Here is an 11,554-nt window from a genome sequence, read left to right on the forward strand (position 1 = left end):
AAAACACTCGTGGTCTATTTGGTCCGTTATTACATTTCCTTCATCCATTTCTCGAATTTCTCCTCTTTCAATTTCTTTCTCGACTGAACTGAATGATCCCCCAAAAGTATCGAAATTATCTGGGAATTTAAAATATTTAATTATTCTTTTATTTTCTTTAAAGAAAAATATACAGGTCTGTCTATATTAAAAATTTGCAACGCAATGAATCGAGTGTCGGGTTAAAAGTTGATTTATAAAAATGGTTATGTATTCACAGACGCGCATGGTATAGTGGTTAGCGCGTCGGTTAAACTATATGAGGATTCGTAAAATAGAGATGGATGGAACCAGTGAGAAAGTCATCACTGCCTAACACAAGGGATACGACATATCAGGTGTGGATTGATCCCACATTGTGGAATATGTCATTATAACATGTATCATGTGAAGGAACCCGTTGGGAGTGAAGCGGGAGCCTACTATGAGGATAGCAGGACCCAGTAGTAACTTGAGTGAGAAACCACTTAAGAGGGAAGTCTCCCAACGCTCGCAAAAAGCAAGAGCTTGTCTTCGAATCCATCTTCGAGTCCATCACTCTGTATATTTGATTGAAAATTTATTTTCAAATTAATTTATTTATTGCCAATATCATAGATAAAGACAATATTTTTAATTTGAGTTTTATTTGCCCAGATCTAATAATATGCAAATCAAAACCTACTGTACTGTCCGGAAAATGGATCAATCCTGGTTTCATGCATAACTTTTTAAAGCCGTAATTAATTTAACAACTCTGACTTTTAATGATGGCCGTCCATTGGTGGATCTTCCTTCGCAAGTGCGCAAGTCTGAACATGCAGCGAGCCGTTCCAGGAAATGTCATAGTACTTTTCTCCGAAAAAAAAAAAAAAATAACCGTGGCGTTCGAGCGTACGAGTGGCCAGAAGTTGAGCTGGCGGAACTAGTCTGCTTCCTATTTCGTCAAGGGTCACATGTATCAGACGTGATGATGATGAAGGAGGACCACTAGGAAATTACAAAAGGAATTACGATTGAATGCACATAAAAAATATTTGACATTTGATTCGTGCTAATAGTCTACTGCTGTGATCTTTAAAAATATGTCTATAATGTTTCAATTAATCTGTCGAAACATTTAGAAATGAACAAATTAATAGGAATAGGTTTTTACTGCGAAAGCTAGCCTAGGCGAGTATACGCCTTTTGGTAAGTCAAGTTCATGTAGATTAATGGATAAGTGCGCATGGGCTACAGGGCACAGGCGTATGCCACTCGAGATATGTCCGGAAAACATATGACTGCCTACCGCGTAGAATGAGAGAGGCTAGTTGCGTTTTTTAAAATTTTGGATAGATAAATGTTTTATAGAGTCGACAGTGCAGTTTGAGAGCTACTACCAGCAGATATTGTAAAATGATTTGGTTTATCATCGTTGATTTGCGTAACAATCAGTTTGTACTGAACGCCATATTTCACTTTTAAATACACTAAATGTTATTGAATGCAGATTGTATTCAAATCCAAAACTAGATACAATTGATGTATTTATTTCGATAAGGCAGATCATATTAGTGACCATCCTGTCAAGTCTAGACAGGGTTTGAATAAATCAGAATATATGTTGACGAGGTCGAGGCCTGGCTGATTGCCTGATTTATTGGCTTATTATAATTCGGTATATCTACTTGGCTTTATTTGCAATAACAGTTCGTCTTTGTGGTTTCATTTTCTCTTCTGTGGGGGTCCCATTTGGACAGTAATAATAATAGCCCGTGCTCATTACATCTTTGCTGTCCTCCACTTATGAATGATGATTAGTCCAAGTCTGGCGCGTCGTAGACACTTCTCGGTATAGAAGAACTGCAAAGAATCGATCTAGCGCTATGGTTTGGAAAATCGATGTTCTTCGAGGATACATTTGGCACCAGCGTCTGCATTTATTACAAGACTACTGGTGGTGGATGGGAGACGAGGAGCTAGCGCAGTTGTAGGTGGGGGAGAAGAAGGATATCTTTGGGTCTTGTAATCCAGCCAAGTTCAGTCGTCCACCGTTACTCCCGACCTATCGACGTTGGCCTATCCAGTGGGCGGTTTCTGGCGGCAACTTCCAACAGTGGCTCGTTATATCGCCATACAGGGCACATATATATTGACGGTCGCCTCTAGTATTTCTTTCAGTTGTGATCATACTAGCTGACGTGAATTATCTCAGTTTGCTGGCGTCCGTCAAGTTACCAAAAAGCGACGGTTGTTTGTTTTTTAAGTTTGAAATAAATTGACTAGAAAAAAAAAAACATGAACTCCGGACTTTCCAGCGGACCCCATGGAGGGGATGACAGCACTGACAGGGAGAAAAACGCACTTTACGTAAGTTTTGAAATTGAAATGATTTATTGCACATCAAAGTTTTATCTGTCGCTATTTTATGGCTGTCAGCGCGCGCTGCGCTGTCAGTTGTTTCAACTGATTGAATCACGCGTTTGTAGTTTGGCGTGATTAAAGCAATGCGCTCGATCTAATATTTTAATTGACGACGACCTGGAACTAATTAATGCACGCTACAAAACTTTGACAAAGAAAACCGAATTAACGGCAATTTCCTGCTGTATTAATTACAGTTTGGAATATGATATCTCTAATGTCTAACGTTTTATGACTGCCAATAGATGAAAGGTCCTTTCATTTAGACGTGGCGAATAAGTAAGTCGGATTTATTCTTCCGGCAAAAGTGGTCTATTTATGAAAATCTACCAAGAGCAGAGTCAGTCAACAGTAAAAGAAACATGGCCCGATAGCAGCAGCAGCAGCGGGTCTTGGATGTGGACGAGTGCCAGAACGCGTCGAACGTTGGCCATGTATAAGAACCACTCTCTATCATGTTCTTCCGTTTCCACTAGAAAGTTAAGCTATATAAAGCCTCAAAAAAGAGGAACGTCAGGCACGCCCTTTCCCTTTTCATCGGAATCCAAACAAAGCTTAACTATTGATCGCCCTTATAATTAAAAAAGGTTCTTTTGGGAGGAATTGCAAATCAGTATAAAAACATATACTATAGACATATACTATAACATCTATAGTGCTGTGTTGTGTGTGGATCCAATGTAACTTGAGACTGTGCTGATTAAGTGACGGGTAACTCAATAAGTTAATAAAAACTCTTTTGCAGAAATTGCGTTGGTTCCGCGAGCGTGATTATTCGGGAGCGCAAGGAAATGTATACGCCGCTATACTTCCCTAAGGACGTGGATGCACTAAGAATAATTAATTTGACGTTAATTTGTTTGGCCAAGACATTCTAACGCAAAACACGACCAGAACTTATACCTGTGTCTGTACATCAAAGTCGTAAGACCTTCCATAGCAAATAAGTCCAGTTTGCGTTAAACATTATGCGAAGAAGTTTTATCGATTGGTTTTATATGGAAATGTAGAACTATATATAACGAATAGTTGACTTAAACATTATACTACACGCGATTGTATTCAGGTACACTTATATGGACGTCAATAAGTTTTCAGTCGGTCAATTGATTGAGCGACGTGTATAGTATACAGTTGAACACGGTACGGGCTTGTACCGTATTGTTTGGCGAATGTAGGCTACATAGAAATAGTATACCCTATTCTATTGTGTGAAGACCATCCAACAATGTGCGAAACAAAAGGTATATATAGCAACTGTCTAGTATTGCAGAATTGAATCTTGATAACTTACATAAATAGTGGCTGACTTTATCTTTGGACTTGTGTGTAGTGTACGTATCTTTCAATGTTAGATTAACAATGAAATTCACTGGCGAAAATGTTATATGGATTTTCTTTTGTCTCTTCCATATCCTGACGAGATACTATTATATGTACGTTTTCTTCTTAAAAGATGTATATCACTATATCCTACTCTTGTTTAAACATAAATGATAGCTAACAAGTCAGGAGATCCGGGTTAACGATCTCATGAATACACTATTCATGAATCAGCAGCTCGGCGTTATACTACAAAGAACAAAGTGACGACTGCGCATCATTCAGTGTGTATGCTATAAGAGTGGTGCAGTAAGTATAGAACAGCCTACAACCATTACATAGGAATACTTAAAAAAAGGAGAAAAAAGCCCAGACTCTATATATGTTGTTTTCATGAAAGGACGCCATTTTTCCGCCCAAAAGCTGCTGCTGTAGTCTATATTGCATCGTCAAAGTTTTGTATTCCTTTCAACGGCAACTCAAAGCCGTTCCGCGTATACATGAACATGAACGAAAGTATAGGATTTTTTAGTTATTTTTAAACTAGCTATATCTTGCACCACCACCACCAGCAGGCGTTCTTTTTTGAACAGTCAGAAACCGTCAGAAACGTCATAATGTTACCTAGGCTACACACAACACTCTCAGTATAGAGAGACGTTTCTATCTCAGCACAGACTATAAGCGAAGAGCTTGTTGTTTTTTTCTATTCTGAAAGAAGAAAAACATTTTCAAATAGCGCGCTATCATGTAAGCTTTCTATAAACGGACGGCTGGGCTCGATGGTTTGGCCAGATTTGATCGCTAAACATGGGCCAATTCCCACAAGACCATCCACTTGACAGCGATTTTATTACACGCTTCCATCCCATCCAGCTGAACCCGGAACCCGGAAAACTTTCTTTCCCCATTTTCTTGTGATGCACAAATCATAGCCACATAATCGAAAAAACTGTAGCGACAGGAAGACGATCAAATCCACCAATGTTGCACAAATTTCGTATTTTCTGAGCATATAGGATCTTATTTAAGTCGACATTTTCGAAAGTCAAGTTAACTGTAACTGGAATAAAATTCAAACGTTTCAAAAATGAATTGAATGATGCGCTTGATGCGGAGTAGAAATATGAATTCTGACTTTAAAGTAGATTGAAAAGTTCTTCTTTTTTTCGAATGTTTCATCACGTCAGGAAAAAGAGTTTGCCAGATTAATAACGTGACGACGTTCAAGGGAAAAAGCCCGCCCGTAATAAATTTTGTTTGGACATACTAAATCTTTTGAAAACAAACTTTTATATAATGCCCGCGCAAAAATGTTGCGCAGCAGCAGGGTGAGTTTATTTGTCTACAAGTTGCCTGCTGTCATATTTGCACAAGCGTTAGTCAAATCTTAAAAGAAAATTTTTTCTTCGTTGTATATAAAAGGACTAACATTTTTCCTTCTATGCGACGTGGCCTTTTTTTTTAACTTTCACTTGGTATTCAAAAGCCGAATTTCTTCTTTTTTCTTTGTTTAGTAGCTCTCGAGCACTTGAATTCTCAAGTTTTATGCTTCATTTACCTTTTATTTAAATGCACATTCACTCAATCAAATATTCAAGTTGTATAACACAGCACACACACATTCAGCAGCTCTCGTGTTTTAATGACGTTGTGTCTTAGTGCGCACCATTTCAACTGACGGGTCGATCCGTAATAGTAGCTCATTGTTTTCAATCTCCGACACATCTCCAGCAGCAGCTAATACGCGCGTATATTGATTGTCATTCGAGCGTGACGTCCGAGCTTTCCATCGGGAAATCGTCACAGTCAGAAACGGACCCCATCGCCCTGCGTATTACTTTGGCGAGAAGCACAGCATTGCGTCGGTGGCGTACACACACACACACCCGCACCATATATTTGTGCTGCTGGATTTACTACTGAAAATATCACCGTCGCCAAGCCAAGATCGGAAGGCAGGTTAAGATGACGCGGGACGAATTGTACACGCTGCGTCAACAAGGAAACGAATCCGATTGCTGTGAGATGGGGGAGAAAAGGGGGATCCCATCGATCCTTAGTTCCGACCGGTCGTATTAGAGTTCTTATACAAAAGACTGGTGATCCAAGAGAGCTACCAGTTTCTTCCATCTTTTCTGTGTAGTGTGAAATTCGCATAAAAAGTTGTTCCTGGCAACACCCCACCACACGTGAAACGGAGGCCAAATTTTTAAGTGACAGGATCGTGTTTCTAAAGTTTTCAGCGTTCTGTCAAAATGGCTGCCATGGGTGAAGAGGCAAAATTCTATGCTGAAGAGGTACACAGCACTTTTACCCACGTCAATATTATTATTTTTTTGTCTGCTAAGATCCATCAGAAGCTAAAAAATATTCGAAATAAATTGCAAATTGTGATGAGAGTAAATCTTACTACAATTGCAATACCTGTACTATATAGTCGTCTAAAAAGTAGACGTGTGGGAAAATGGGTTTTGTGCATTATTATTGTCATTGTGTTATTCCTACAAGTTAAACATGAACGTTGTTCGGACTGAAATTTTCTTCGAATAATTTCCTTCGAATTCCAAAGTAGAAAATTGCCTGTTTCGGAAGGGCATAGCTTTTGGCCTCAAATATATACAACACGAGCAAAAAGCATTGACGTGTAACGTAAGCAGAGTTACTATAATCGGACTCGTCGGGGCCACTGCTCTTCGCGTATATCGTAAACATTGGACGACTGGACGAGGAATCGATAGTTCCATGACATCGCATACTATGCATGGCTCTCTTGGTATTTCGTGCCGCTAATGATACTATGTTATGCTGCAAAACGATAGCTTTATATTGGATGATACAATTTCGTGAAATTACTTTTAGCCAAATTCGATTGTATTCAAAGAGTTATTCCGTACATTTCTATGACCGAATATTCTCAATTAAAACTAATTAATAAGTTAGACGAAATATAGGTAGGATCAAATAAGTGAGCGCGCAACATTCGCCCACCCACTTTTCTAATTACAAAAATGTCGGCTGTAACTAAGATATACGACTGTGTGGACTGTGTCTAGTTGTATTAGTACTATCTAAAAGAAAAAAGAATAAAAGCGGAAACCCTTTTTTTTGTGAGTGCTTAATAATCATACATCAAGTCGTGATAGATGTTATTATTTTTTTTTTCTCGTTCAATAGGAATTGGTGGCGTCAGCTCCCAGTCGGAAAAACTGGAAAGGGATGCTTATTGCTATCTGTGTCATATTTGCTATTCTCGGTACGTGAACAAAATTCCACACGAATTGGTGTTGAAGATTAAATTTAAAAAAAATCGTTTTTATCCGTGATACACTCCAGGTTGCATTTTGGCTTCCGTGATTGTCATGACTCCTGTAGATGACGGACCTCGTGTAAAAGGTAAGATTAGAATTTCCATATGCATAAAGCGCGTCCATATAGATATATATTCCGTTTCTTCCTTTATAACCGACAAAAGAGCCCCGATTTGAATTTCACATGAATCTCAATAGCAAATGCAATAAAATCCCTTTTGATCAAAGTTGTGCGCATTGCGTACAATTTTGGTTTCCTATATATAGTCCGTTATATAGCTTTTAAGTTTTGTTGCCTTCACCAATGTCTGCTGGCATATCTTCGTTGATATGCGCTGGCATACATTAGTTCAGAGTAGTTAAGATGCACTAAATGAGAACAATGCTCGAACAATGTACTTGATCCTTGAATGGGAGAAGATGAGGTTAACACCGGATGTGAGACATTGGAGCGGTGCCAATGTCAACTTCTTGCCAAAGGACGCCGACAGCTGCAATGATTGAGGATTAGTTGTTTGCCGCAATTAATCGTGGTTGCCGATGACAGAATTTCTAATTAATTAGCGGTTTCATTATTATACCGAAATTCTATTGCAATATACATACAGCGCCATAAATTTATTAGAAAGGATTAATTTTCTCTAATTAATTTCAGGCTCGAGATTCTCTTTGGAGGATGTGCTGGGCGATAAATTCCAACCGCTGAAATTCAACGGGTCCTGGTTGAAAAACAACCAACTCTTGATTACCGACGGAAATGATAACCTGCAAATATTGGATGCTCCTAGTGGGACTCTTCAGCCACTCTTGTACAACGAGTCTATTGTGAGTCAAACAAAATTGCTATTAACTTTTAGAATTAATGGATCAAATATATTTGTTCTTGTTTTATTGCTCAATTTTACCATCAACAGCCGGTGCCACCAGGATCAACATATTCTTTATCGCCAGACAATCGATTTCTCCTTCTCACAACTGATTACAGAAAGGTTGGTTGATCAAGTTAACCGAGTAAGATTTAAATGAATATAATCTTACTCTTATCGTAGAGACCCGGAAGCATCGAGGAATTTGAGGCGAAAGTTTACGACCTTTCCACAGGGTAATGATTAGACTTTTGGGCTGGCGACGTTAATTACATCGCGTGGTGGTGATATTGAGCAATAATTTAACGCCACACTTTCTTAACACCAACAGAATCGTTTACCCCATACCCTCCGCCTCTCCGGATGAACGTGTGCCGATTCAGGCCGTCATGTGGAGTCCCTCCCCCCGTAATGGCGCACTTGTGTACTGCCACCAGAATGACATTTATTACATTCCGGATATTACTATTGATCAAACCGAGAGAATAACTTCAGATGGATCTTTTAATAGCATTTCTAATGGGGTGCCAGACTGGACCTATAGAGGTTAATACCACATATATACTCTTATAGAGAGTTAAATACTTTTTGATGGAATATCACTCAAAGGCTATATTGGTTTCTTTTAGCAATGGCAAAGCAACCAGCAATGTGGTTCTCTGAGACCGGTGATCGCCTGTCATACATCGCATTCAATGACACCGCCATACCGGAGATCAAACTTTCGATTTACAGCGAACCTGATTCTTTTGAATTGTACACTGAGCAAGTTCTCATACGCTATCCAACGGTAAGTTCAAAATCCTATTTTAAAAATATTCACTTTTGAAAATCACTTTTTAAATATTTAATTGTTCTATTGCATAGCCTTCGTCACCGATCCCCAGAGTCAGTTTGCGCGTTGTTGATTTGATGGAAAAAGATATCGTCAAAGAATTGCGGCCGCCATTAAGCATAAGAGACCAGTAATTTTGAATTAATTTTAATTTTAAACTGCCAGATGATTAAATTTATTTTCCATTTTTATAGGGAGTATTATCTAACAATGGTCAAATGGGTTAACGACCAAAGAATATGCGCCATTTGGACTTTACGCTCGCAGAACGTTTCTCTGATTTCTTTTTGCGATGCCGGACCGTGGCATTGTCAAACGGTAATATTTTTTAAAAATTCATTTTTTAAGTTAAAGGAGGCTTAGAGAAAAATCGATCGATATAGGTATCTACCATTGAAAGTGGTTTGGAAGGATGGCTTGATGTGGGTGCTGATATGCTTTTCCATCCCAACGGAAACTCCTTCCTTCACTTGGCGCCAGTTCAAATAGACCACACGCAAGATTATTTCACCAACATCATTATGGTTGACGCCGTCAAGAGACATTCGTGGCCTGTCACCCAATACAAATCAGAAATCCATCACCTGCTCGGATGGGATACGAACAATGGGCGAAACCTTGTGTGAGTGCGATAGAGAGACAAAGCACATCTGTACTTTTCTTGTATCTATTTTCATCCCATTTCATTCAATAGGTATTACTCGGCTTCAGCCGAAGGTGGCCGATCGAAAAGACAAGTCTACAGGGTTGAAATCAACGGCCAAAAAGCCGATCAGAACACCGTCGAGTGTCTGACGTGCTCTGTCCAGGCTCGTCATCTGGCCGAGCAGTCCTCACATTCAGTTACTTCCTCTACTTCCGGTTCTTCTTCTTCTTCGTCCAAATCTCAAGCGAAAAATTCGACTCCTTTGAATTTCACGAGTTCGCATCCGAACCAGTACCACTCGAACTCTACGTGCCGTTATTCCAACGCCATACTGAGTCCGAGCCTCGAGTACTACGTGCACGAATGCCTAGGACCTACTATACCCTATGTTGAAGTTCGATCGCTGCCGACCAACAAATTGGTCAAATTGATTCAAGTCAATCGACAGTTGCAGTTGGATTCGATGGACAAAGCATTCCCCAGAAAGATACAACTCAAAGTCCCGTTGCTCGTCGACAACACTCCTTGGAAGAGGAGTCAACCTGATTATGTGGCCGTTGAACTTTATTTACCACCCGGCTTAAAAGAGGAAGAATCGACAGTTTACCCATTACTGGTTTGGACGTAAGAAATTATCCGATTTCGTTCTATATTTTTGGATCTGAAAATGTTTTATTCATGACTGGTTGTTCCGCTGACAGAACCGACGAACCGGCAACGGTCAGTGTCACAGATGAATGGAAAATGGACTGGGTAAATGGCATTTTGAAGGATCAGCAATTTTTTTTAAATAATTCTAAAGAAAATCATTTTTCGGTTCAGGCAACTTACATGGCTTCAGGCCGGGACGTGATCGTAGCGAAAATTGACTTGCACGGATCGCAAGGAAGTGGTCATCTGCTCCGGAATTCCATTTACCGGCAGCCCGGGGTTTTGGAGGCGGTAGATTTAATTCAAACAACAAAGTATGTTCCATCTAACACGTTCGTATAGGATAACATTTAATCGTGATTTCTATTTTGCGGTTGACAGAATATTGCAAGAAACATTTGCGTTCATCAGTCCGATTAAAACCGCATTAATTGGCTCTCACTATGGTGGATTCCTTTCTCTTTATACTCTGGCCAACGACCCAGGGGCAGTTTTTGGCTGCGGGATTGCAATATCACCCGTTTCGTCCTGGAAGACACTAAGTAATTTGCGCTAAAATCAATTCCAAGTTAAAATAATTTTGTAATTATTTAATTAATTGCTAGCCGCTCCTTACGCCGAACGTTACCTCGGCCTTCTCAGTGAACGCGAAGGACAGCGCCACTATTTCGAAGCTGATTTGACTACCTGCACCAAGAATTTACACGCTAAAAAAGTCTTCCTTTTGCACGGAACTTTGGAGGAAAAGTACCACGTAACTCATTCGATGCTGATCGCCAAGAGTTTGATCGAGAAACGGTTTTCATTTCAGCAACAGGTAATTTTCTCGAATGAACTCCCGTTAAAACCTCATTACGAATTCCTTATTTTTCCTCATAGTTGTATCCGGATGCCAACTACCAGATGATGTTGCGTAACGCCCAGATGTACGAGAGCATAGACATATTTTTGAACGGCTGCTACGACGGAAGAGAAATGCCTGAACTAGATAACACACTCCACAAGGGAGATTAACATTCGACTATCTTGAAAGAAAGATTTAAAAAAAAAATACTCTTGATAGTACATCATCAATACTAGTCATTCTATAATTACTTTTAATTGAACTTACAATTGCACTATATTATTCTTCCATAACTTATTCTTGATCTCACGACGTCACAATTAAGTGATCCTTTTTTAACACTCCATCAAGACATGACAATTAACCAAATAGCCTAAATATAATTGACGACGCACAAAACTATTCATAAAAGCTCTCGATACCAAATATTTTAGTTTGAAATTTGTTTTGACAAATCTAATAATCACGTTATCCCTAGACAAGAAAACATTTCGCCGATAACAGTATATACGTGTATATCTATTTCGTTTGTATTTATTACATTGTTATTGGTTTTACCTTATAATTCTGATTATACCCTTGCATATAATGCCCCCCAAGGACTCTTGGTACAAACTCTGTGGAATTATACGTTCAAACTTTAAACCCATTGAA

At 39.2% G+C, this 11,554-nt stretch overlaps 1 protein-coding gene across 2 annotated transcripts; it reads left to right on the forward strand.

Moving 5' to 3' along the window:
• Positions 1–1,947: 1,947 nt before the first annotated feature.
• On the forward strand, positions 1,948–11,545 carry LOC124205429 (prolyl endopeptidase FAP-like). Of its 2 annotated transcripts, none has more exons than XM_046602875.1 (17): positions 1,948–2,370; positions 6,925–7,003; positions 7,084–7,143; positions 7,714–7,883; positions 7,973–8,047; positions 8,108–8,160; positions 8,256–8,470; positions 8,554–8,714; positions 8,792–8,889; positions 8,954–9,077; positions 9,143–9,381; positions 9,454–10,029; positions 10,107–10,158; positions 10,228–10,370; positions 10,438–10,598; positions 10,662–10,873; positions 10,936–11,545. In XM_046602875.1, exons 1-17 carry the CDS (start codon positions 2,299–2,301, stop codon positions 11,068–11,070), a joined length of 2,625 nt encoding a protein of 874 aa, XP_046458831.1. In that variant the 5' UTR covers positions 1,948–2,298; the 3' UTR covers positions 11,071–11,545. The 2 variants fall into 2 exon arrangements, with proteins under 2 accessions (XP_046458831.1, XP_046458832.1); XM_046602876.1 differs by lacking the exon at positions 1,948–2,370 and adding an exon at positions 5,201–6,047.
• The last annotated feature ends 9 nt before the right edge of the window (positions 11,546–11,554 follow it).

This window comes from Daphnia pulex, chromosome 10, assembly GCF_021134715.1.
Source record: "Daphnia pulex isolate KAP4 chromosome 10, ASM2113471v1".
In the NCBI taxonomy this organism is placed as follows: domain Eukaryota; kingdom Metazoa; phylum Arthropoda; class Branchiopoda; order Diplostraca; family Daphniidae; genus Daphnia; species Daphnia pulex.